The sequence below is a fragment of the Myotis yumanensis genome, unplaced genomic scaffold, assembly GCF_028538775.1.
Source record: "Myotis yumanensis isolate MYYU_CA2020_CCGP unplaced genomic scaffold, mMyoYum1.0.hap1 SCAF_3, whole genome shotgun sequence".
NCBI lineage: Eukaryota > Metazoa > Chordata > Mammalia > Chiroptera > Vespertilionidae > Myotis > Myotis yumanensis.
Genome location: NW_027223754.1, coordinates 81,635,841 through 81,662,881, shown reverse-complemented (window position 1 = coordinate 81,662,881; position 27,041 = coordinate 81,635,841). Strand labels below are relative to the sequence as shown.

At 41.7% G+C, this 27,041-nt stretch overlaps 1 protein-coding gene and 1 non-coding gene across 16 annotated transcripts in view; one reads left to right on the top strand and one right to left on the bottom strand.

The window, feature by feature from the left end:
- Positions 1-17,057, bottom strand: part of NAA16 (N-alpha-acetyltransferase 16, NatA auxiliary subunit) — a 96,851-nt gene extending 79,794 nt beyond the window's left edge. For 11 of the 15 annotated variants that reach the window (XR_011470767.1, XM_070408990.1, XM_070408992.1 and 8 more), the window contains exons 1-5: positions 16,797-17,057; positions 9,659-9,743; positions 7,965-8,069; positions 6,312-6,469; positions 1,299-1,433 (exon numbers count right to left, since the gene is read on the bottom strand). Coding sequence is in view for 14 of the 15 variants with exons in the window: in XM_070408990.1 (XP_070265091.1) it covers positions 1,299-1,433; positions 6,312-6,469; positions 7,965-8,069; positions 9,659-9,743; positions 16,797-16,850 (537 nt within the window). In the remaining variant the exon portion in view is untranslated. Of the gene's footprint in view, positions 1-1,298; positions 1,434-1,840; positions 2,364-6,311; positions 6,470-7,964; positions 8,070-9,658; positions 9,744-14,495; positions 14,577-16,796 lie in introns of those variants that run through there. The other 4 variants (XM_070408991.1, XM_070408993.1, XM_070408996.1 and 1 more) reach the window with 4 other exon arrangements.
- A 4,588-nt stretch (positions 17,058-21,645) lies between these two features.
- On the top strand, positions 21,646-21,752 carry LOC139007745 (U6 spliceosomal RNA). The gene has a single exon (XR_011470909.1). It is a non-coding gene; the product is annotated as a U6 spliceosomal RNA (small nuclear RNA).
- The last annotated feature ends 5,289 nt before the right edge of the window (positions 21,753-27,041 follow it).

Genomic DNA, 27,041 nt, shown 5'->3' with positions numbered 1-27,041 from the left:
CTCCGTCACTGAAGCAAGCAAGCCTCCTGTTCTCTTCAAGCTGCCTGGCTGCCGGCCGCCATCTTCGCTGGCAGTTAATTTGCATATCGCCCTGATTAGCCAATGGGAAGGGTAGCGGAGGTACGGCTAATTACCATGTTTCTCTTTTATTAGATAGGATGTGGAAAGACGAGTTCAAAAAAATAAAACTGCTACAGAAAGCCTCCTCATTTGACAACCAAATCAATTACCTCAAGTAATGCTATGTGATCACACCTTAATTATTTGCTGAACATTGTTTATGAGGGTTGACTCTTGGATTTAATTATGTAGACTATACTTGTAGACATGTAGTATTTATTTATTTTGGCGAAATTACTACATTGTTTTTCCCAACATATGGCCTATTTGCTAAATTTGTTAAAAAATAACAGCGAATTAATAACAAAACTATAACCTGTTAATTTCTTATAAGTAAATCCTGGTTAAAAGCATTTTAAGCCCTGGCCAGTTTTGCTCTGTGGTTAGAGCATCAGCCCTTGGATTAAAGGGTCCTGTGTTCCATTCCAGGTTAAAGGCTTAACCTCAGGTGCAGGCTCGATCCCTGGCCCCAGTTGGGGGCGTGTGCGGGAGGCAACCAACTGATGTGTCTCTCTCATATCGATGCTTCTCTCTCTCTCTCTCTCTCCCCTCCCCTTCCACTCTCTCTAAAAATCAATGGAAAAAAAAATCCTAAAGTAAGGATTAACAAAATAGATAAATAAATAAATAAATATTTTAAATTTAACAGGTGTTAATTTTCACGTATGACATATGGTCCAGGAATTTTGTCCAATAAATCCAAAGTCTGTTAAATCGAGGTATACAAAATCAGGGTTTACTGTATTCTTTAGGTCCATCCATGCTGTAGCAAAAGGTTAAGATTTCCTTCTTTTTTACAACTGAGTAGTATTCCATTGTGTAAATATATCACAGCTTTTTCATCCACTCATCTACTGAGGGGCACCTCGGCTGCTTCCAAATCTTGGCTATTTAAATAATGCTGCAATGAACATAGGGATACATATATCCTTTCGAATCAGTGCTTCAGGTTTCTTCCATTACATTCCCAGAAGTGGAATTGCTAGGTCATAAGGCAATTCTAATTTTAATTTTTTGAGGATCGTCCATACTGTTTTCCATAACGGTTGTACCAATGAATTCAGTTTTCCCGTTTTTCCATAGGCCACAAAACTTTAACTCACATTTGGGGGTTGGGACAATATAGAAGTTAATTATTTTATTTATGAAAGTAGGAAAAAATGTTAAAATGAACTTACTTGCTGAGTTTGTCTAAATTCTTCCAATAGTTTTAGTGCCATGTCGTAATCTTTCAGCAAATGGTATGCAATAGCATACCCAATCCAGGAAGCACGCTGTGTTGGGCGCAACTGAAGAAGCTGATACCTTGTCTCCTTTAGATAAATAAATAAATACATACATAAATAAATAAATTTTTTTTTTAACTTTTTAAACTTTCTGTAAAGTATTTCTGTTCATCACAGTTTTCAGGAAACAATTCAATACCTTTAATTCTTTTTTAATGTATTCAATTAACAAATATATGTTCCACAATAAAATACTTTCTGTGTGCCTTATCTAAATTATTTAACTTGTAAAATACCCCATATAATGCTCATTGTAAGACTGTCACTGAAAAGTCGGCCCTGAGGCTCATGCTTTTGGGCCGACTTATAAAATTACCTTTATATAATAATTTCTTTTGGTAATTACATATCTTAAAAGAGAGACTGAGATAGTTTTTTACTGAACTAAATTTTGCTGTTTACAAAATTATTATATGAAATTACAATGGATTTACATTGGTATAGTAGGCTCCAGAGACAGGATGGAATTCTCAAACATCTTTTCAAGCAGAAACACCACTGCTGCCACTCTAAGACAGGTCAGTATCTATTACATTAGGAAGAAAACACCAGAAATTCCACTATGGCTATCCCAGAAGAATCAAGATATCATCATTAACAGAAAATACAACTTCCTTACACAGACCTCACTTCTTCATTGCTCATATCTGTCTCCAAGTTTTACAAAAGTGCATCTGCTTGGAGGAACAGGTCTCATGAAAAACTCTAGTTGCAATGGAATTTTGAAAATGTAGTGTTTAGCTTCCCTTACTCTGTTGTTAAAACTGGTAAAAGGAATGCCAAAAGGACCCTAACTGGTTTGACTCAGAGGATAGAGCGTTGGCCTTTAGACTGAAGGGTCCCAGGTTCAATTCCAGTCAAGGGCATGTACCTTGGTTGCGGGCACATCCCCAGTAGGGGGTGTGCAGGAGGCAACTGATCGATGTTTCTAACTCTCTACCCCTGTCCCTCTCCCTTCCTCTCTGTAAAAAATCAATAAAATATATATTTTTTTAAAAAAAGGGAATGCCAAAAGGAATAACAAAATCAGATCTTCTTTTATAAAAAGATTATCTTTGACGAAACAACTTAGTATCACTCCTCTACCTTCATGTGTAAGTGTCTGGTTCCTTTCAGGCAAATAAAATTACTAGAGGCCCAGTGCACAACATTCATGCACTGGGGGGGGGGGGGGGGGGGGGCATTCCTCAGCTTGGCCTGCGCCCTCTCTTGCAGTCCGAGACCCCTGAGGGGGATCGGGCCTAAGCCAGCAGGCAGACATCCCTCTCACAGTCCGGGGCTCTAGCAGTCCAGGACCCCTCATTCCTTACCACCTGCCTGCAGCAGTGGGCAGGAAAGGCTCCAGCCCACCGCTGGGCTTGCCAGCCATGAGCCCAATTTCTGGCTGAGGGGCGCTCCCCCTGTGGACCACCAGAGAGCAGCTCCTGCATTAAGTGTCTTCCCCCAGTGGTCAGTGAGTGTCATAGCAACCAGTCATTCTGCCGTTCAGTTGATTTGCATATTAGCCTTTTATTATATAGTACTAGAGGGCCGGTGCACAAAAATTTGTGCACTGGGGAGGGGGGGTCCCCCAGCCCGGCCTGTGCCCTCTCCCAGTCTGGGACCCCTCAGGAGATAACGACCTGCTGGCTGAGGCCTGCTCCCGGGTGGCAGAGGGCAGGCCCTATCCCTAAGTGCAGCCCCTGGTCAAGCTCAGAGCAGGGCCGATTGGGGAGTTGGGGCGCCGGCCCGTCATGCACAGAGCAGGGCAGATCAGGAGGTTGCGATGCCACCCTCAGTCACGCTCAGGGTAGGGCCGATTGGGGGGCTGGGGCACCGCCCCCTGTCACACTCAAAGCAGGGTCGATGGGGAGGTTGCGGCACCACCCCGTCACGCACAGAGCAGGGCCCATCAGGGGGTTGGGGCGCTGCCCCCTGTCACTCACAGAGCAGGGCCAATCAGGGGGTTGGGGCGCTGCCCCCTGTCACTCACAGAGCAGGGCCGATCAGGGGGTTGGGGCGTTGCCCCCTGTCACTCAAAGAGCAGGGCACATCAGGGGGGTTGGGGCGCTGCCCCCTGTCACACACAGAGCAGGGTCGATCAGGGGGTTGGGGAGCTCCCCCTGTCACGCACAGAGCAGGGCTGATCAGGGGGTTGGGGCACCTTCCCCTGTCACGAACAGAGCAGGGCGAATAGGGAGGTTGTGATCCCGCCCCCTGCCACACACAGAGCCGCAGGGTGATCAAGGGGTTTGGGCGCTGCCCCCTGTCACGCTGATCCCGGTGCCGGGTGCCTCGCTGCTCCGCTGATCCCGGTGCCGGGAGGCATATTACCCTTTTACTATATAGAATAGAGGCCTGGTGCATGAGTAGGGGCCGGCTGGCTTGCCCTGAAGGGTGTCCTGGATCAGGGTGGGGGTCCCCACTGGGGTGCCTGGCCAGTCTGGGTGAGGGGCTGAGGGCTGTTTTCCGCCTGGCGAGTGACTGAAGCTCCCAACCGCTCCTTGTTTTCTTTTCTTTTTTTTTTTTTTTATTCTGGGCCAGCTTTAGCTCTGAGGCCTCACTGCTGAAAACATCGATATAATGTTGCGGTCTGGCTCGCTTTCAGTCTGGCTGGTTTCTGGGGTTTTGTTTAGCTTCTTATTTGCAACATAGTACATAGTTGCTTAAAGTTGCAGCTGAGAGGCCGGCAAGTTAGGCGGGGGAACGTTGGAGTCCGCAGTCACTGGAGCAAGCAAGCCTCATGTTCGCTTCCAGCTGCCTGGCTGCCGGCCGCCATCTTGGCTGACAGTTAATTTGCATATACTCACTGATTAGCCAATGAAAAGGGTAGCGGTCGTACGCTAATTACCATGTTTCTCTTTTATTAGTGTAGATGCTATTATCACTCTCATTCCTTATTTTCATTATTGCTTCTATTACTCCACCCCTTCATTAAAGTCTGGGTCAGTTTTCTTCTCGCTGCCAAATCCTACCATTACCCTGGGCAAATGGAACACCGTAGAACACCCATCCAACAACCTACCTTACATCTAAAATTTCCTTATCTTTAATGATGTCCTCTACCCCTCTTCAGGGACCCACTCCCACAACCACATCCTAGACCAGAGATTTTCAACTGGTGTGCCACAAGAATTTTTAAAACATGCAATACCTGACTATTTAGTCAGGAGTCAGATGCACTGACCTCTTTTCCCTTAGATTGTCAAATAAAAACATGAAAACAGCTAACACAATAGCCATCTGGTATGAATGAATAAAAATTATACGTATTTTTTTTGGTCAGATTGGCAAAAAATATAATCTATTTTTTGGTGTGCCACAGAACTTTAGTAATTAGCTTATATGTGCCATGAGATGAAAAAGGTTGAAAATCGCTAAGATTGTCAAATAGAAAAATGACAACAGTCAACACAATAGCCCATTGATGTGAATGCCCTGTCTTGAACCATAATACATAGGTCATATAACAGAATTGTATCTTATTGGTCATGCCACATAAGGTTGCATCTAATTGGTTAATTCTTGGTACCAGAAATCCTTATATATAAGTATAGCCACCTGATTTTTTTTTAAATCACTTTGGAGTAAAAGAGATAGATAATTACTATTATTATTATTTTTGTAAACCAATCAAAATTATATCTTTTTATGATCAGATTAGCAAAAATATATATTTTTGGTGTGCCACCGAATTTTAGTAATTAGTTTAAAAGTGCCATGAGATCAAAAAGGTTGAAAATCACTGTCCTATTTGCCACCCAGAAATCACAAAAACAAATTATCTCATTCTCCGGCCACAGCACCTATGCTGCCAACATTTTCACTCAGTGACATTCCTACCCTTGTTCTTAATCCTACTAGACCTGAGGCCCTGAACCTAACTGTCCCCTATACCTGGGCTCCTGAGCATTAAAGAGAAAAAACCAACATGATATAGAAAAATGTTAGTTACATGCAAACAAGTGGTTAGAATAAGATGGAACTTGGAGACATTATAGAAAATAGGTCTACCTTTCATCTAGCGCCAATATTCCACCTTTGTGTGGAAATTACCGAAAAATCGGTACAGCGGTCTGGTAGGGTTAAGAGGACACCATTAGTAACTCTAGTTCCTTGCGTCCTTCACTTCTAACCACCAGCTCTTTTACTTTCATTAATTTCACTATCTCTCTTAGGAACCACTCTGTTGCCAATATTCTTAATTTCTTTGCCTCATGAATATAACTAATGTTAACTCTCACCACACCCAGGCTGTTAAGTACTGCTGAAGAAAAACCACACAATCTTGAAGAATGATTATATCAAGCTCAGCAGAACTCTTTAAACTTCTGTAAAAAATCTAGGCATAGGGTATAATGACTTATGGCAGAGGGGCAAAAGTAAAAAGTACATGAAAGACAATTTATTTAAGAAGTGTTGGGAGTTGGTGGCCTCCTTCACAAAAGAAAATAAGAGAATTACGTTTTGGACATAATGAATTTAGGATACACATGGAGATGTCCAGCAGAGCTGAAGATGCCAGTATGGACTACAGAAAGACTGATGTATGGCAATCCTCACATTATTTTATATTTACTAACCCATAATAAAGAAAGCTAACTAATCTCTACATTTAGATTTCAATTATAAACATTCTTTTTACCAAATTTGTAAATGTCAAACCAACAAAGAATATAGTACAGCATTTGTACACAGGAGATAGTACAGTTTTTTTTAAAAAAGCATTAAATAAAGTTATCCCTTGTTGATAATGCAGTTCTACAACTATTATTGGGAGAAGGTCCCAAGTGACTTTCCACTTCTAGACTATAATGAACAATCAAATCTACATGATCTTGGCTTACACTCACTTCATTCTGAATTCACATGTTTTAAATTATATCTATCTGTTAAAATGTGTACACTTAAGATTAGAGTACTTACTCGGTAACCTTCAAGGTCTCTCATTTGGATCTGCAATAGAGAGAGATCCCTCAAAATTTGCAGATTATCTTTATCTAATTTCAGGGCATTTCGGTAACACTTAATAGCTTCATCATATTTCTTATCAGAACGCTGCAAGAGTCCATATACATGCCAACCTATTAAGTTAAGGAAATATAGACATTCACAGGTACTAGAAAATACTATGCTACATACCTATCTAATATAAAGCTTACTTTAACGAAATGGAATTTTTGTCTGAGATTTACTTCAGAATGACCTGGGGTCAGAGGGAAGGGGACAGTGAGCAAGTGGTAAAAGATAACATGAGATCAGCCTTGACTGACAACTGTTAAATTATTGAAGCTAGGTGCTGGGCACATTCACTTACTATGTACTAGTATTAAAACAGAATATACTAGTATACAAAAATTATCTTTTAAAACGAGTCTATATTCAATCAATTCTATAACAACATGTAACCATCATTTAATTCACCAATGATATTAAAAACCACAAAATTAAATTTTTATTTATTGTAAATTAAATTCTTAGCATATCTTGGAGCCAAAACCACTACCATACTTATATGCCCTCTCTCTTTGCTCGAGAGTAAGCACTGAGATAAAGAAATAAGTATTGCCCTAACCGGTTTGGCTCAGTGGCTAGAGCGTCGGCCTGCGGACTCAAGGGTCCTGGGTTCAATTCTGGTCAAGGGCATGTACCTTGGTTGTGGGCACATCCCCAGTAGGGGGTGTGCAAGAGGCAGCTGATCGATGTTTCTCGCTCATCGATGTTTCTAACTCTCTATCCCTCTCCATTGCTCTCTGTAAAAAATCAATAAAATATGTTAAAAAAAAAAAAAAAAAGAAAGAAGTATTTAGTATTTTGAGAGAACCCTAAGCTAAAAATGTGAAAACACAACTAAGACTATTGATGTTCAATACTAGCCCATAGATGAATTAAATGTAAAAACATAAGAAACAGGACAATATGTGAAAAGGTTATTAATAAATATATAAATAAGCAAAACAGAAATGAATTTCAATGATCCAACCTTAAAAAAGTATTTTTGTTCTTTTACAAGCTAGATACTAGACACAGAAAAATACAATTATGAGTATCAGTGAAAATAGCTATGTCCCTATGCAAATGAAACAAGCTGAAGAACCAATATAATATCACACTTAATACTAAATAAAATGTTTTAAAACAAATTTCCTCTGAATTTTTCTTGTAAAGTTTCTTAACAAAAGTTTAAAGAACATAAATTTTACTATACAGGTTTACTACACTATACAGGTTTGTAAGTTATCTGGAATGATGTGAAATATCACTAGTTTATGGATGTATAGAAAAAACAATGAGGTTCAAGTCACATATAATTATCAGCACTCTTCTCTCACAATAAGCACAACTGAAATACATACATACTGTATAGAGATTCTCTTTAAAATACTCCAATAAATGAGGCATAGGGGACAGATAAACTAATACTACAAAATGTTGATAATTATTGAACCTGAGTAATTAGTACATAGAGTTCATTAAATTCTCTTCTACATAGGATTGAATTTTTGAATTAGGAAAAAACACTAATAAATTGAAAATATATATATGAAATTAAACTACTCAACCACTGCAAAAGGATACAGACATGACTCTTGACATCATTACGAAGTCCTTTACGAACAAATTCATATGCTTCTTCTTTTTTTCCTAAACAGTTCAATGTTAAGCCTTTCATAGCCAAAGTCTCTGAAAAATATTTTTAACCTCTATTTACACATGAAAGATTCAAATTATCTTAGGGTTATTTTAACATTTGACACCTGCCATGCTTATATTATTCATCTTTTTAATCCCATAGTTAGAAGAACTTCTCTCCAAAAACTGCATTTTAAATATTTGCTTAAAGTTTAGCCCAGGTCCTTTTCTGAAATTCCTTAGGTGGGGACTGGGTTGCTAAAATGCTTTCTGCTCTTTAGAAGACTCTTTAAAGGGGGTTGAGATGATTCTGCTGAGAAAAGGTAACACAGCAGGCACCTGAATCCTGTTGAGCTAAATCTATACAGCAGTCCACCCTTCACCTGAGATCAATTCGAATCAAGAATCAAATCTCAAATCTGACTTACACCCCACAAAACAATCTACCTTAACAAAGAGAAAAAAAAATCACCTTACTCAATACTGGAATAGACTGCATTGTTGGCAAGTTTATTTTAACTAATCCTAATTCGGCTAACTAATACCCTTTTACTTTTCAAGGATACAACACTGGATGACAGGAGTGTCAACCCAAAAATATGTTTAAAGTAATTAATGAAAGATGCTTTAGATTGAAATAACTCTCTGAATAATCCCCCCCAAAAAATAATCCACAAGGGAATTAGATAAGAACAATTGTTTTCAAATTAATGTCTGTGGATTCTTGTTTTCAGAACATGGTGATAGAACAGTCCAAGCTCCTATAACCAAACAATTTTTTTCTGTTTATACATAAAGAACTTCCCTACAAGCTTCCACTTACTAGTAGATAATGGTTCCATAGTGAAAAAGTTTGAAAACAAGTTTAAATTTCTAAAATTCTATGAAATGAAGACTTCTTTCCATTTCCTTCAAAGAATGTTTTCAACATTAGAAAGCTGAGCCGGGTCAGCCTATTTTCCCAATAAGACAATTTCAAGAATTACCGAAGTCTAATATTCAGTGACCTCAGTTAACTTTGCTTTGCTATAGGACCTTAATTTGTGTATCTAACCTCATCTATCCTTTTAACAAATACTAGTGACCAGTGAAAAACGTTGAGACAAGCAAATGCAAACTTATTAATACCAGTGCTAGAAAAACAACTCAAGATAAACAATCTAATGATAAATGTCATATTTATATATAAAGGCCAGCAGATATATAAAAGACATCTACCAAAAATAAAATGCATTTGACTGTATCTTTATACTACTTCTGTATTGCAAATATTGTCCTAATTTTATACATAGGAAATCAAAGAATAAACTTAAGTTCTAGTCAAATAGATGAAATCACGTCTATAAAAATATTGGCATATACTCCAACTGTTTCCCAATTAATCAACCAACAACCTCTCATCTAATAGTAAACACTCTATATGTATATGTATATGTGTATATGGACTTAAACAAAATAGAAGTAAAGTAACCTAGAATAAGACTGACATGAAATATAACTAAAATGTTAAATATTTATACACTAGAGAGCTACTAGGCCATGGAATCTGGGAAGTATTCTTCTTTCACTGTTAGGAATCCTATCTGTCTGATTTTAGGATTAGATTTCCCCAAAGCAATCTCTCACAGGTAAGACAATACCTCCATGTTCAGCAAATTTTGGATTCGAAAGAATCATCTTGCAAAACTTGAGGCCATTTTTATATTGCTTCTGTTCATAACATTTCTGTAAAGAAATATAAACAAAAATTATTTTATAAAATGAATATACACAAAACAACTTTTACATAATTCAAGATCCAAAGTGAGGTTTAAAACATATGTGACGGAAAGATTTTATGTCAATTTATATCACTTACTAGAGGCCCGGTACACGAAATTTGTGCGGGGGGTGTGGAGGGGTGTCCCTCAGCCCAGCCTGCACCCTCTCCAATCTGGGACTGCTGGCTCCCAACCACTCACCTGCCTGCCTGCCTGATCACCCCCTAACCGCTCCCCTGCCAGCCTGATCGACGCCTAACTGCTCCCCTGCCAGCCTGATCGACGCCTAACTGCTCCCTTGCCAGCCTGGTCCCCCCCAACTGCCCTCCCCTGAAGGCCTGGTCGCTCCCAACTGCCCTCCCTTGCAAAACTGGTCGCCCCCAACTGCCCTCCCCTGCAGACCTGGTCACCCCCAAATGCCTTCCCCTGCAGGCCTAATCGCCCCCAAATGCCCTCCCCTGCAGGCCTAATCGCCCACAACTGCCCCCCCTTGCAGAACTGGTCGCCCCCAACTGCCCTCCCCTGTCGGCCATCTTGTGTCCACATGGGGGTGGCCATCTTGTGTGTTGGAGTGATGGTCAATTTGCATATTACCTCTTTATTATATAGGATAACATGAAGTGTGTTTCTGTTACCAAACTGTTCTAGTGTCTGAGCATTTTCACTTTTACAGAAGATAAAGAAAAAACAATACACTTAATAAACAGGGAATTTAATTGTCAATCAATACTGCTACAGCTTTTTAAAATTCAAAACCCAAAAGCAAAAATATATGTGGTAACGACAGAAAAATACTAGAAACTGCATTAAAAGCCTTTGGTACTTCAAGAATGGAACCAAAAGCCCAGCCATTGTGGCTCAGTGGTGGAGTCTTGACCTATGAACCAGGAGGTCACAGTTCAATTCCCGGTCAGGGTACATGCCCGGGTTTCGGGCTCCATCCCCAGTGTGGGGCAACTGATCAATGATTCTTTCTCATCATTGATGTTTCTATCTTGCTCTCCCTCTCCCTTCCTCTCTGAAATCAATACAAATATATTAAAAAAAAAAAAAAAAAGAATAGAACCAAGAAATACACACACAAAATACTGCTATTTTTTGAGCAACCCTATTTTGAGTGTCTACAGAACTTGCTATAACTCATATTAATTCCTTAAGGTAGGTGTCATTACCTCCACCTTACAGATCTGGAAAATGTTCATAAAATGTGTTTATAAGTGATTCAGCTTAGTTGCAAACTCTGGTGTGACTCCAAAGATCATGGTCTTTCCATTACTAGTCTAATGTAAGTGTAAGCAACCTCTTTATTCCTAAACTAGAGGCGCAGTGCACAAAATGCGTGCACAGGTACTGTCCCTAGTGGCTGCCTGCTGCCAGCTGGGGCCTTCCTTCCCCCAGCTGCCAGCTGCCGGCCAGGGCCTTCCTTTGTTCCGCACCGCCCCCTGGTGGTCAGCACACATCACAGTGAGCGATCGAATTCCTAGTCGGTCGAACTCCCTAGGTGACACTTTGCATATTAGGCTTTCATATATATACTAGAGGCCCAGTGCATGAAATTCGTGCACGGGGCAAGGTGTGTGCATGCGTGCGTGTGTGCGTGTGTGCGTGTGTGTGTTCCTCAGCCTGACCTGCACCCTCTCCAATCCGGGAGCCCTCAGAGGATGTCCTACTGACGGCTTAGGCCCGCTCCCTGTGGTTCTCTGCTCTCTGCAGGGCCTGCCTGCTCCACACCGCAGCGAATGCCAAGCAGGCCATGCTGGGTGCTGCCTACGGGCCGGGCTTGCCTGCTCCCCAGTCGCCCTGGCGACAGCCAAGCAGGCCATGCTGGGAGCTGCCTTGTGGGCTGCTTCCCTGCTCCCAGGTTGCCGCGGGCCGTGCTGGGAGCTACCTGCGGGCAGCACTTACCTGCTCCCCAGTCGCCGAGGCAACGGCCAAGCAAACCGTGCTGGGAGCTGCCTGCAGGCCAGGCTTGCCTCCTCCCCGGTCGCCCTGGCGACAGCCAAGCAGGCCATGCTGGGAGCTGCCTGCAGCTGTGCTTCCCTGCTCCTGCGTTGCCACAGGCCGTGCTGGGAGCTGCTTGCCTGGGAGCTGCCTGCGGCACGCTTGCCTGCTCCCGGGTCGCCACAGCGATGGCCAAGCAGGCCGTGCTGGGAGCTGCCTGCGGGCCACGTTTGCCTGCTCCCAGGTCGCCGTGGCGACGGCCAAGCAGGCCAAGCCATGCTAGGAGCTGCCTCCTCCCTGCTGTCAGTCTCCACGGAGGTGATGAGGTTAATTTGCATACTCACTCCTGACTGGCTGGTGGGCATTGCGAAGGTACGGTCAATTTGCATCTTTCTCTTTTATTAGTGTAGACAGACTGGAAGCCTGGTGCACGGACTCATCCACCCATGCGAAACCGGTTCTCCGACATCCCCCGAGGGTTCCCAGATTGTGAGAGGGGACAGGCCAGGCCGAGGGACCCCACTGGTGCACAATCAGGGCCGGGGACGGACCGCAGGAGGGCTCCAGGGCATGTCCGGTCCAACTCACCCAGTCCTGATCAGCTGGACCCCAGCAGCAAGCTAACCTACCAGTCGGAGCGTCTGCCCCATGGTGGTCAGTGCTCATCATAGGGACTGGTTGAACGGCGAACAGTCGGACACTTAGCTTTTATTATATAGGATGCCACCAACCAGGCTAAGTAATCAGTGACTGTCCTCCACAGCCACTGATCATGAGAACATCTCGTCTCCTTTCACTCACATTCTCACTTATGTTGTTACTAGAGGCCCAATGCATGAAATTCATGCAAGAGTCAGCCTTCCTTTCCCCAGCTGCCAGCACTGGCTTCCCTCTGGCACCCGGGCTTCCCTCGCAGCCCCGGCTTCGTCCGGAAGGACGTCTGATCTAATTAGCATATTACGCTTTTACTATGATAGTGTTCTTTCTAGTACTTATCCCCATGGTAGGGCCTCTGCACTTGTGTTTCTTCTACCTGAAATGTTCTTCCTCAGGTCTTCCTGTGGCTAATTCCTTATGGTTTGAGTGTCACATATCACCTACCTGACCACTCTATTTAATACTGACAGCTTTCTTACTCGCCCCCACCCTGCCCGACACAAACATTTTTCTCTATATATTACTCTATTTTCTACACAGCATTATCATTTCCTGACATTCCAATTTATGTGATTACTTATTTAGTATCTTCCCCACCATACTATAAGCTCCTTGAGAACAGGAATCTTGCTTATTTTAAAACATGTTTTTATTGATTTGAGAAAGAGGGGGAGGGAGAAGAGAAAGAGAAAGACAAACATTGATTGTTGATTGCCTCCCGCATGCACCCTGACTGGGGATCAAACCCACAACCCAGGTAAGTGGGCTTGACTGGGAATCAAACCCATGACCCTTCCATGTGAGGGCCGACACTCTAACCACTGAGCAACACCAACCAGGGCAGCTCTTGCCTATTTTAAACACTCTTGCATCCTCTGGTTCTAGACAAATAAGCACTGCTCAATGAATACAGCCTACTAAGTTAAAAACAAAACAAAAAAAACACAGGGTACCAGAAAAGGAGGAGGAAGTGATTAATCCTTGCTGCAGGAGTGGGATGTGCAGGCGAGAATTAGAAAAGTGTTTACAGGAAAAAAAATGTTTATATTGAGGTTTCCTGATTGCCTCTGGGGAAAGAAAACTTAATGGTTGGGAGACAAGGATAGGACAGAAACCTGAATTTTGAACCATGGAAATATATTACCTATTCCAAAAATATTTTAAAGTAAAAAAAAACAATAATAATAATAATCTGCCCTAACCGCTATGGCTCTGTGGATAGAGCATCGGCCCGTGGACTGAAGGGTTCTGGGTTTGATTCCCGTCAAGGGCATGTACCTTGGTTTCAGGCTCAATCCCCAGGAGGGGGTATGCAGCTGATCAATGTTTCTCTCTCATCAATGTTTCTACCTCTCTCTTCCTCTCTGTAAAGTCAAAAAATATATAAAATAAATAAAATAAAAATTTAAAAGAACCACAATGGTAGAAATACTTTATTTTAAAAAATAAATAAAAAATAATAATCTGAGTTTGACTATAGGAGTTCACCTGACATATGACAAGAAGAAAAAAGGAACAGAAGAAACTACTGGGGAAGAGGAAAAAAAGAAAAATACGTGGGGGTTTTTTTCTGACTGACCAAGTGATCTTGAAAGTAATAAATATAACAGTAATAATAATAGTTACTGAAACATTTACTATGTGACAGGCACTGTTCTCATTTAATCTTTATTGAAATGCCAGGAAAGTCTCTGAGATGCATGTTATCTCCATTTTATTTATTTACCTATTTTACTGATTTCAGAAAGAGGAAGGGAGAGGAAGAGAGAGTTAGAAACATCAATGAAAGAGAATTATTGATCGGCTGCCTCTTGCATGCCCCCTACTGGGGATCAAGCCCACACTGGGACATGTGCCCTGAAGGGGATCAAACTCAGGATCTCTTGGTCCACGGGATGATGCTCAATCCCCGGAGGCATATCAGCTGGGCACTGAGGCACACAGTAACGTGAGTTTTCACAGCTAGTCAGAGCCACAATTCAAACCAAGGTAGTCTATCTCCAATACCCAAGTACTCAAGTTAAAGAAAAGTCTTAGCTCTAACCAGTTTGGCTCAGTGGATAGAGGGCCGGCCTGCAGACTCAAGGGTCCCAGGTTTGATTCCGGTAAAGGCATGTACCTTGGTTGTGGGCAAATCTCCAGTAGAGGGTGTGCAGGAGGCAGCTGATCGATGTTTCTAACTCTCCCTCTCCCTTCCTGTCTGTAAAAAAATCAATAAAATATATATTAAAAACAAAGAAACGTCTTAAGTTCACTAAGCAATATATATTTAGTAGAAAAGATAGATTCTTGTTTTGACTTTGATACTAACCAGAAAACCTTAGACCAGCGGTTCTCAACCTGTGGGTCGTGACCCCTTTGGGGGTCGATGACCCTTTCACAGGGGTCGCCTAAGACCATCGGAAAACACATACATAATTACATATTGTTTTTGTGATTAATCACTATGCTTTAATTATGTTCAATTTGTAACAATGAAATTGGGGGTCACCACAACATGAGGAACTGTATTAAAGGGTTGCGGCATTAGGAAGGTTGAGAACCACTGCCTTAGACCCTTAGTCATTTACCATTCCTGGGTTTGACTGTCTCATCCGTAAAAGAGGGCATGGAGTAGAGCTCAAAAATTCAACAAAATGTAATGTTAAGAGCCAGTTTGGGGAGGAATAAAATAGACAGGCATAAGCCACATAGACCATGTGATATGGGTGTGTTTATGTACACTGATAATCAATACAAATTTACTATTGGTGACAAAACACTTTGGTCCACCAACCAAACTTAAAAATAATTTTATTATAGAGACTTCAATTTGCCATGGAATTTGTTGCAGCAAAATTTTACCCACATTTATTGCAAATGTGAGATGGTTACATCATTCACCTTTGCAGCACCCTCCTAAATTCATATAAGCTTAAAAAATAAACATTACATACCCAGATAAGAAAATGTTTAGCATTTTCCAATTTATTTGGGGATAAAATTAACTCAGCAGCAGCTTTAACCTTTTTGTAAATAGAGTATAATGAATCACAGTGTTGTTTTTCATTATTCTACTGATAATATGATTAGAACTACAAGTACCCATAAATAGAGAAAGTAAGTGTTCTGTCATCTTTTAGGTATAATGCCAAATGTCCTGAAATCTTACTAAAAAGTCATAGATGATTTTTCATTAATATATTTCAGATTCCCTAGACAAAAAAAAAAAAAAAAAAAATCCACCTGAAAGGGGCAAAAAGAGTTCACTTCTCCAGTTCCATACTCTGAAAAATATATAAGTCTATGAGAAAAACGAAAGTAAGGATTAAATGTGAAGTTTCTATTAGCTAGGACAGAACAGCTACTATGAATTGGATAGCTGCCATTGGTAATACTGAAAACATTCTGAATTTAGTATTTATAGCAAAGGTAAGCGATAGCTAAGAGTCACATAACACAAGCTCTAAGTAATAAATTCACTGTTAAAATCTAAACGCTCATGTTCAGATGAAAAGACAAACTAGAAAAAAAACAGCTACCTATTTTCAATCTTAGTTTAAAATCCACGGTCCCCAGCGTATATGAGAAAAGCACAGGCACGCTCGCTGCTCGCTGCCCCTCCGCGATGGAGGATCGGGACCCGGGGACGCCGTGGAGGCGGCGGGCCGCGGGCACACGACCTGCGGGGAACTCCCTTCTCGCCGGCCCGCGGCCAGCACCGCGGGGCCAGGATTCAGGTTTCTGCTCAGAAACCAAGCATATGCCCCCTCCAGGGCAAAACCAGCCAGCGCACGAAGCCCTGAACACTTTCTCGAAGTCGAGCCGGTGCAAGGTAAAAGCAGAGCCATGTCCGGTTTTATACTTTAGAAATGCAGCCCGTGCCCGCCTTTCACCTCCCAGCGGCGCTGAGTACCTCGAACACGGGCACGGTCTCCCCCCGCGGACAGCCTGGCCTCCGGCGCCCCCCATCTTCCCGTAGCCGTCCACACCCGAGCCCCGCCCCACCACAGGATCGCCCCGGCTTCCGTGGGCACCGGCGTTAACCAGCACAAAGCAGGGGGTGAACACCTCCGGAGGGGAGGCCGGCAAAAGAACCGACCGGGAGGACAGAAGGAACAGGTCGCGCGCGAGTCCGCCCGCGAGGCTCCGCCGAGGTGGGCACGGGCGCCGCTACCTGCCGACGCGGCCCTGCCCCGTGGGCGACGGGAGTCCCCGTCCGCGGCGCCGAGGCCCGGGGAGTCGGTGCCAAGGGAGGGCGCCGGAGGAGGCCCGGGGTCCGCGGCCCGGGACGCGGCGGCCGGGCGGACCCGCGGAGGCTCCGAGGTAAACAAAGACCCGAGCGCGGACCCAGGCGGCCTCGCGGGCGCAGCCGCCGGACCGCTCGCCGCGCCGGATCGGGGCTGCCCAGGGCGCGAAGGCGCGGCCTCCTGCCACTCACCAGGATGCGTTTGAAGAGGTTGCTCTCCTTCGGCGGCAGCTGCACGTTCGGCATCGCGGCCGGCGGGGAGGCTGGGCGGCTGGGCGCTCCGCTCCGCAGGGTGGACACGGGGACGAGCCGCTGCCGAGAGTCGGTGCGGAGGACGGGTCAGTTCATCGGCCTGGAATTGGGGCTGGGCGGCCTCGGCGGGGCTGCCAATGGAGAAGGAAAACGGTCGGAGCTGGACGCCCCCAGCACCGGCCCAGGTGAGGGGCGAGCGGCGCGCCTCCCGCGCTGTAAGATGGCAGCCGGGTCCGCCCCCTCCCGCGGGCGGTGTGCGCATGCGCGGGGCGCTGCCGGCGCGGGGCTGCGGGGAGCCGGGAGGCGGGGCGGACGGTGTTGGGGTGGGGAGTTGTCCGGGGTCACTTGGCTGGGACGGGGATGGGGGGGTGGAGGAGGAGGGGTGCGGCTCCTGCACCGTAGCTCCTCGTCAGTCGTTTGTATTGTGCTATGATTGTTTAGTCTCGTGGCCCAAGATAATGTCAGTTATATCAGAGTCAGACTTTTGGGATTTCTCTCCGCTCAGGAATTTACTAGTAAAACGAGGCTCGAACCCAAAATAGATGGATGAACTTGTGCAAACCAATGACGTTTTCACAACGCAGTGAGGGCATCGGGCAGGCATTGACGTGAGCTGATGTGAAAGCCCTTTGAGATGTCTCAGAAAAAAAGTAACACCGCCCCCCCCCCCCCAAAAAAGTCTTCCCAGCAGTTTAGAACACCTAACATTGTCAGTGAGCATTATGGTGGTTTTATGGGGCCACTGATCCTCCAAGTCTACCTACTCTCTCTCCTCTAATGGTTCCCCTTTATATGAGACATAATAATGAAAGCAACAAAACTCAAACCCAGGATCTTCCAACTCTGGAACTCTTTCTGCTCTACATGAAAGGGAGTATATCCCAAAACAAAAACAAAGCAGAAGAAGATAGAATAGTGATAGACCATATGTGTGCCTAGAAAGATACAGATATGCATCGTCGACAATAGCCATACAGCCCTAGCTGATGTGGCCCACTGGATAGAGCATCAGCCTGCAGACTCAAGGGTCCTAGATCCGATTCTGGTCAAGGGCACATGCCTGGGTTGCTGGGCCAATCAGTGATTCTCTCTCATCATTATGTTTCTATCTCTCTCTCCCTTTCCCTTCCTCTCTGAAATCAATACAAATATAACTTTTTTTTAAAAATCAGATAATGGTGAGATAACTTTAAAAAAAAGAATAGCCATACATACAACATAGGTTTAATATTAAGGAATATGTAAACATTAGGTACATAAACTTATTTATACATGTTCTGGATATTAATTTGTGCATGTTTGTAAGACAACAGGGTAATTGATGCATAATGGCATTTAGTGGGCTATAATCTGAGATGGGTTGCAGCTTATTTGATTTTTTCCCCCCTCTAGCCTGGATTTGAGATGGGAGAAATTATCACGGGAATCTTTTAAAATAGGGAAGGGGCTGTTATTTAAAAGGGGGAGGTCCAGAGGGCCTGTTTTCTGGTCAGAAACTGGGTTCCCCAAGATGTTAAAGAAGGAAGTGAGAAAGGAGGGCTTCATGGAAAACTTGGCTGATTTGCACCTGAACTAGTTGTAATCTAGACAGCTGAGCAGGGGCAGAAAAGTGCCTGCTCACAGCACCCTCACCCAGACACTCCATAGTCTCTACCCACTGTTTGCTCACTCTAGCAATATTCAGGAAAATTCTTTGGCTCCCAATTTATCTACAGCCTCAGGAGAAAAGGGTTAATTGTGGGACAAGTTGAAGCTCCAGTGCTCCAGTCAGGCCATCTCTTGATCCTCATGGAATGTGGATTTTTCTGGAATGTACTTCAGCCATCTCAAGCCACTTTGCCTCACCTCAAGTTATCAAAATGACAAACTGAAAAAAGAAATTAAAAGAGAAGGGGGGGGGACATAATGCTAAACTGTAAATATTTGGAGACAAGTAATGTTTATCTTTTATGAAAGTTTCCTTTGGGCCTTGTCCAGTCTAACTTATTACAAATGGATAACCTGTGGTAGCTGCCAGATTTCACCATGGCTCTCTCCACCCCTAAATCAGGCAGCCTATGCTGGTTCTTCATTTGCACTCTGCAGCTTCCCACCCACTGCCAACTTCTTCCCCTTCCCACAGGCTTCCCAGCAGTTCAAAGAAAACCTGCAATCCCTAATACCAAGAAATAGGTAGTTATAAATACTCATGTTTCATATTTTCCTCATCTGTCTTTCACACACGTTGACATACAATGCATGCATACCTAGGATAGGGGTCAAGGGGGAGGTGAGTAACTGGAGAGAATGACAGTAGTGTTGCTGGTAGTTGTCAGCCTGAACCTTAGACTACATAAAAGATGTAATGCATGCAGTCAGAAAGCCTGGGTTAGCCAGTGGCTATAATTTTATTACTGACTTCCTGTTTAGTCTGGAGCAAATTTTATTTCCACCTTTCAACAAAAAATGGGGTTATAATAACATTATTGTAATCTTTTACAGCAAGGTTATGTGAATATAATGCTTAGTCATTTCTAAGCCCATAGTAAAAATAAAAAATAAAAAGCATTGTAAATCTGAACTCGCTGTCTCTCAGGAAGAATGCTGAAGCCCCATTGGTGTCACGGTGGGCTTTCATCAAGGTATTCTGTCCAGGTGCTTCAGGTAGGGTGTACCTCCTTAAGGATCATGCACACAGTAAAATAACAGTAACAACATCTGTAAAGACCTTAACAGTGACCAAAGCACTTTTTACATACATGATATGGACCAGTGACCCTCTTGCTAAGCCTAGTAGAGCCAAGGAGTAAAGAATCTAGAAAAGGATGTTCTCCAACCCATAAACACAACATATCTTACAGAGCCAGCTGGCAGGGTAAAATCAAGTATTTTGCTGCTATTCCCATAACCAATTTAACCATGTAACTAAAGGCTGATGGGAAAATAACTCATCAGATTGCATAATACATTATACCTCAGATTCCCTAATGTTTCTGTTCTCTTCCACCTACCTTGTCATTCCTCCCTTGGAGCTCTTTTTTTTTTTTTTTTTTAATTGATTTGAGAGAGAGGGAAAGAGAGAGAGGTATTAGTTGCTCCACCTGTTCATGAGTTCATTGGTTGATTCTCCTATGTGCCCTGACCAACGGCGACTGAACCTGTAGCCTTGGTGTATGGGGACAATGCTCTAATCAGCTGAGCTACCCAGCCAGAGCCTCCCTTGGAGCTCTTGATCCCATCTCCTACAGCTTTTCCTGAACTTTTAATGCACCAGTCCCCCGCTATTTGCATTTTCTCTCTCCTTATGTTACCTTATATTCTAATGGGGAGAGACAGACAACAAACACATAAATAAACAAGATAATTCTAGACCTTGGGAAGTCCTAGGAAGGAAGTACTAGTAAAACAAGGTCATCTTAGAAGAATGGGAATTGAGGAAAGAATTACTTTCTTTTTTTAAATATATTTTTATTGATTTCAGATAAGGGAGAGGGAGAGAGAGATAGAAATATCAAATGATGAGCCCTAGCCAGTTTGACTCAGTGGATAGAGCGTCAGCCTGTGGACTGAAGGGTCCCAGGTTTGATTTTGGTCAAGGGCACACGTCCGGGTTGTGGGCTCAATCCTTAGTAGGGGGCGTGCAGGAGGCAGCTGATCAATGATTCTCTCATCATCACTGATATTTTTATCTCCCTCTCCCTTCCTCTCTGAAATCAATAAATATATATTTAAAAAAAAAAAAAAGAAAAAGCAATGATGACAGAGAATCATTGATTGGCTGCCTCCTGCAGGCCCCACAATGGGGGTTAAGCCCACAACCCAGGCATGTGCCCTAACAGGGATTCAAACCCATGACCTCCTGGTTCATAGGTTGATGTTCAACCACTGAGCTAAGATGGCTGGGCAAGGAAAGGATTACTTTCACCAGGTACTCAGGAACAATCTCTGGGGAGGTGGTAATGTGAACAGACCCCTCAAGGAAGAGAAGGGAATTAATAAGGTAAAAAGCCTGGATAGCATATTCCATCTAAAGGGAATCACATGCAAATGCTTAATGCAGGAATAAGATTGACATGGTCAAGGCATAAAAGGTACAGTACGAACTTCAGGTTCAAGAGGAAAAGTGGTATGCAGGTTAGTTGAAGCTGTGGGCCAAGTTGTGCAGGGTTTGCCATCTCAGGTAATGTGTTTTGGTTTGGTTTTATCCTATGTTCAGTGGGAAGCCATTGAAGTATTTTAAACACGGAAAGTGAAATGATCTCAATATTTTTAAATCCACCTGAGGATATGTTTTATTTATTATTGATTTTGAGAGAGAGAAAAACATTGATGTGAGAAACATCGATCTGCTGCCTCCCACACGCTCCCCGACCGGGATCAAACCTGAAACCCAGGTATATGCTGTGATTGGGAATTGAACCTGCAACTTTTTAGTGTACAGGATAATGCTTCAACCAACTGGGCACCCAGTCGGGGCAATGACAAGCAGTCTTTTAAAAAACAAAAATACCTTTCCTCATGAAGCTTACATGTTAAGGATTGCCTAGTGGCCAAATCCAAAGAGTTTTTCCAGTTTACAGTTTCCTTAACCTCCCTGTAGCATTTCCCACAGTGGACCACCTTGTCCTTCTTGACTTTTTCTAACTTAGGTAACCAACACCTGCATAATCCTGGTTTCCTCCTGTCTTTCTTCCTAGTCATTCTCTTGACCCTCAATCAATTCCTCTTCTCCTAAAATTTAGGAGATCTAAATGTTGCTTGTCTAGACAATTCTGCTTTCTTTTTCAACAACAGCAATAAAAAATGTTCAGTGCTCGCTTCAGCAACACATATACTAAAATTGGAACAATACAGAGAAGATTAGCATGGCACCTGCGCAAGGATGACACGAAAATTCGTGAAGCGTTCCATATTTTACTAATTAATTAATTAATTAATTAAATAATAATAAAACATGTTCATCGAACACCATTACTCATCAGCAAAGCAGAATTAATAAATTCTCCAGCCCAGCCAGTGTGGCTCAGTGGTTGAGCATTGACCAGGAAATCATGGTTGGATTCCTGGTAGGGGCACCTGCCGAGATTGCAGGCTCAATCCACAGTGGGGGGGTGGGGGGGGAGCGGGGAAGGGGGGAGAAAGCAGCCAATGATTCTCTCTCATAATTGATGGTTCTATCTCTCCCTCCCCCTTCCTCTCTGAAATCAATAAAAATATTTATTTAAAAAAATAAAAATAAATTATCTGGCTTCCATAATTAACAGCAAGCAGATTTCAAATCTGTATCAGGCCCTCTTTAGATCTCCTAGCCTTTATTCCTACTTGTTTGTTAAATATCTCCATCAGGATGTCTTAAAAGTATTTTCTACTTGGACAGTAAAAAGCAAGCCTATCTTCCCATTAAACCAGTCCAAGTCCTGACTTCTCTATTTTTGTTAGTGACGCTACTCTTGTAGTTAAATTTTTTCTGATCAACTTTGAGCCCTCTTTATTATTCCCCACATCCAAGTTGCCTAGTCCTTTAGATTCTAGATCTGTCACGTTTCTCCCTTTCTTCCAATGCTTTTCATTCCCACTCCATGTTAAAACTAAATATTGCAAAAACCTCAAACCTCATAACTCAACCCTCTATTTTCAGGCTCTCCCTTCATTACACTTTGTTTTTTGTGTGTTTTTTAAAATACATTTTTATTGATTTTTAGAGAAGAAGGAAGAGGGAGAGAGAGACAGAGAAACATCAATGTGAGAAACATTAATCAATCGATCACTGCCTCCTGCACCCCATGGTGGATCCAGCCCAAAACATGCCCAAACCAGGAACTGAGCCATCAATCCTTCTCTGCATAGGACGACAGCAAACCAAGCCACACTGGTCAGGGTTCTCCATTAAACTTTGTACATTGCTTCCAGATATCTTTTCTATTCAAAACTCTACTTGGGTTTCTCAATGTATCAAAACTTTCAAATGGCCCCTTTGTCTAAAATTCAGTCTATTCTCAGATTTTTCTTTCACTTTATTCTACAGTCAATTACCTTATGTAGCAGTGACTATACCAGGTCCAGTTCTTTGTAAACTCCATACTTTTGCTCAACCTGATAGTTTGTTGTTGTTTTTTTAAATCCTCGCCTAAGGACATGCTTTTTTTTTTTTTTCTTTTTAAAATTGATTTTAGAGAGAGAAGAAGGGAGAGGGAAAAAGAGAGAAACATCCATATGAGAGTGAAACATCAATTGGTTGTGTCCCGCAACCCAAGTATGTGCCCTGACTGGAATCGAACCCGCAACCTTTTTGGTGTACAGGATGATGCCTAACTAAGCCACCCAGGCAGACAGTACAGAGACATTTTTATACTAGAGTTCTCTCAAAGCCATCATCAGATTCACACCTCTCCAGTCATCTCACTTCAGTTGCATTCTTGTGTTTGTCTGCTTTCTCTCTAAACTCACCCTCCTACTGCTGTTCTCTATGCCACATCTTTCCACTCAGCTTTATCCTCAACCCCTCCACTTAGCACTCTCTGCCTCCTTGCCTTAATTGATACCCACACCTTACCCAGGACACTGTCTCTCATTTTGTATCTTCTTCTCCTTACATACTATAGGAGTTGGTGGGGGGAAGAATCAGAATTTTTTTCTCATCTCACTGCTCTATCATTCTCTTCTCCTTTTCCTCTTGGTCTCTATCCTTCATTTGTGCATTTGCCAAGTGACAGTAGTTACCCTTTCAACTTCACTCCTAGTATCCATCTACTATGACTCCAATATCTGTGTGGATGGCTCAAAACCCTAGCCTTATATAAATAAACTGTGCTACATCCAAACAATGGAAAATTATTCAACACTAAAAAGAAATGAGCTATCAAGCCACAAAAAGACATGGAAGAATCTTAAATGCATATTACTAAGTGAAAGCAGCCAATCTGAAAAGGCTAAATACTATATGATCCAGCTATATGACATTCAAGAAAAGAGAAACTATGGATACAGTAAAAGAGATCAGTGATTGCCAGAGGGAGGGATGAATAGGCAGAGCACAGATGATTTTTGGGGCAGTGAAACTATTCTGAATGATGCTATAATGCTAGATACATTTGTCACTATACATTTGTCCAAAGTTATACTTTGTGGGTATACAAAACCAAGAGTGAGCCCTAATGTAAACTATGGACTTTAGGTGATAATGATGTGTCGATGTGGCTTCATCAAATGTAACTAATAAAATGCTCTGGTGGGAGATAGTGATAATGGGAGAGACTGTGTTTATGTTTTAAGACAAAAACATTTAAAACTATAAAGTAAAAACCAAAAAAAGATTGAAATAGAATTTGGAAATCTTGGAAACTGTTCAGAAAACAAGCTTTGAATTTGATCACCTCTCTACTTTCGCAAAATTTTTTTCCTGTAAAACTTCAAAGTAAGAGCAACAATAAATAGCTGATGGGGGAAATTTTCTCTTTATAACAATTTAGGTTCCAGCTAATAAATGAAAACAGAATGATAAAAAAAAATCACTATTTGCAACTTCTAATGATGTAATGGACCTAGGCACTCATACGTATCTAGTATAACTTTTAAAAGACACAACTAAATATCTTGTATCTTCCTTTGAAGGTAGCTAACCCACCTAGAAAATAGTTTTGAAAAAAACACAAAATATATAAATCTGAATCTGATCAAGCTTCTAGATTCCTTCATAGGAAATACAGGGGCGGGGGGGAGGAACATGATAAACACAAGTCTAGAACAAATTTAGACTGTGTGAAACCTTTCAAGGCAAAGGATCTGGTTTCTTCAAATATATTACAAAGAAAAAAAAAAGAGAGGTGGCCTATAGATTAAAAATATAGCAACAAATTGCAACGTATGGACCTTATTTGAATCCTGATATGAACAAGCAAACTGCTCCCCCCAAATGTGACACAGTTAGAGAAAAATTTGAACACCGGCTAGATATTTGATAATATTAAGATGCTATTTTTAACTTTTAAGGGTGAGTATATTTTAAAAATCTTTATCTTCTAGCGCTACATACTAAAACATTTAAAGATGAAAAAATGACGTTTTATATTTCACCAAAATAATACAGTGAGGATAGAGAGTAGGAGGAGGGCATGTGAAATACCGAGTTGATAACTGTTGAGAATTTGTGATAGGTATATGGGTTCATTATATTGTTCTATTTGTGAACATTTAAAAATTTTTTCATAATAAAAACTGAAAAAATAAAGATATATATCTACATACACACACATACAGTGTAGATTACATTATATTCCTCAATGCAGACCACTCTGGGTCTAAGTTGGAAAACACATTAATGCTTATAATGAGTATTTGAAAATTACTTATAAAGGATATTTGAAGGAGAAAAAGATGGAAAAATAAAATTTATTGACATAAAGGTTTGAAAATGAACAATTTAAAACTAAAGTGGCCTGGCCATTGTAGGTCAGGGATTGAACGTCAACCTATGAACCAGGAGATCACAGTTTGATTCCAATCGGGGCACATGCCCGGGTTGCCAGTAGGGGGCATGCAGGAGGCAGCTGATCAATGATTCTCTCTCATCATTGATGTTTCTCTCTCTCCCTCTTCCTTCCTCTCTGAAATCAATAAAATGTATTAAAAAAATAAAACTAAAGCAAATTATTTAAGAAAAATATTTAGGATGATAGTGGAAGAGAAATTTAAGATGACAGATGAAATTACCAAGCAGTTGTAAGAGTCAACACTAAATGATCTTGTTAAAGAGCTGACTTCACCCAAGGTTAATACTAGTTTAGAGGGGGAAAAGGGAGTTTCCAGGATTAGTCTTTCCTTGCCTTTTTTTTTAAAGACATATAATTACAAACGATTTTTTCTTTCTTTCTTTCTTTCTTTTTTTTTATAAATCTTTATTGATTTCAGAGAGGAAGGGAGAGGGAAAGAGAGATAGAAACATCAATGATGAGAGAATCATTGATTGGCTGCCTCCTGCACATCCCCTACCAGGGATCAAGCCCGCAACGTAGGCATGTGCCCTTGACCAGAATCGAACCTGGGATCTTTCAGTCCCCAGGCTGATGCTCTATCCACTGAGCAAAACCAGCTAGGGCTTTTTTTTTTTTTTTAAGGGTTTTTTTGTGTGTTTTTTTAAGAGTAAAAGGAAGATAGTAGGTTGACCTTTCAAGGCCTCTTTAACGCCTTTGACAGAAAATTATTTGAGTGATCTAGTTTCAATAATGCCAGCAGGTGGCGCATTTCATTTTTTTTCAAGCTAAGAAAAACTTGAGAACCAGTATAAATACAAAGAAATAAAGAAATGCTGCCTTTTCATTCTTTATATTTTGCTTGTTTCAGGGAAAATAATGAGAATATAAGGAAAATAATATTTGTTTTGGTAATTCTTTTCTACTTTAGTGAGAGCTTGAATTTTGTATTAAATTGCTAAATAATTCCTGATTTCATTTTTTTCTATAGTAAAATATACCTAATTGAAATACCAAGCTTTCTAATCTTCACATGGTAGGATATCTTAAGATGCCACAGGTCATTAAGGCAGATTGATTGCCTTGATTAAATCCCTGCTATATCACTTACTAGTTTGTTTTTTACCTTGGACAAGTTACTTAAGCTCTCTGTGTCTTAGTTTTCTCTTATGCACAATGGATATTCTAAGGTTATTGTAAGGATGAAATGAATTAATAGATTTAAACCATGTAGATAGAAGTAGATACCTTGAAATAATGAAAGTTGGATATGTGTTTACATGTGTGGCTAATTCTTCTTATATGCACCTTCATAACCTAAGAAAATATCCTGTGAAGTTGGTAATATGGGATTCTTTTTGCTTTTCAAGAAGAAATATTGTAAATGTGGTTGCTAATAGCTGTATCCCACTGGTATATTTAAAGTAAGGCAACATGCTTGCCATTTCCTTGGAATTGTTTACTATTTGGATTTTTAAATTCTTTATTTAATCAATGGTTTAGAAGCTATCAACCTAAGTTGAGCCCTTAAATAATATATATGCATGAAACATCTATAAAATCACTAATTTGTAGATATCTATAGTCTCTCTTTTGGATTTCGTTATGATTTTTAAAAATACACATTTATACTCTCATTTAGTCATTAGATCTTTTCCTAGGCAACGAAAGTCGAAAGCACAGCTATTAAACAAGCAGAAGCCCCTAAATTTTTGAATTATGAAAATGGGGTCCTCAT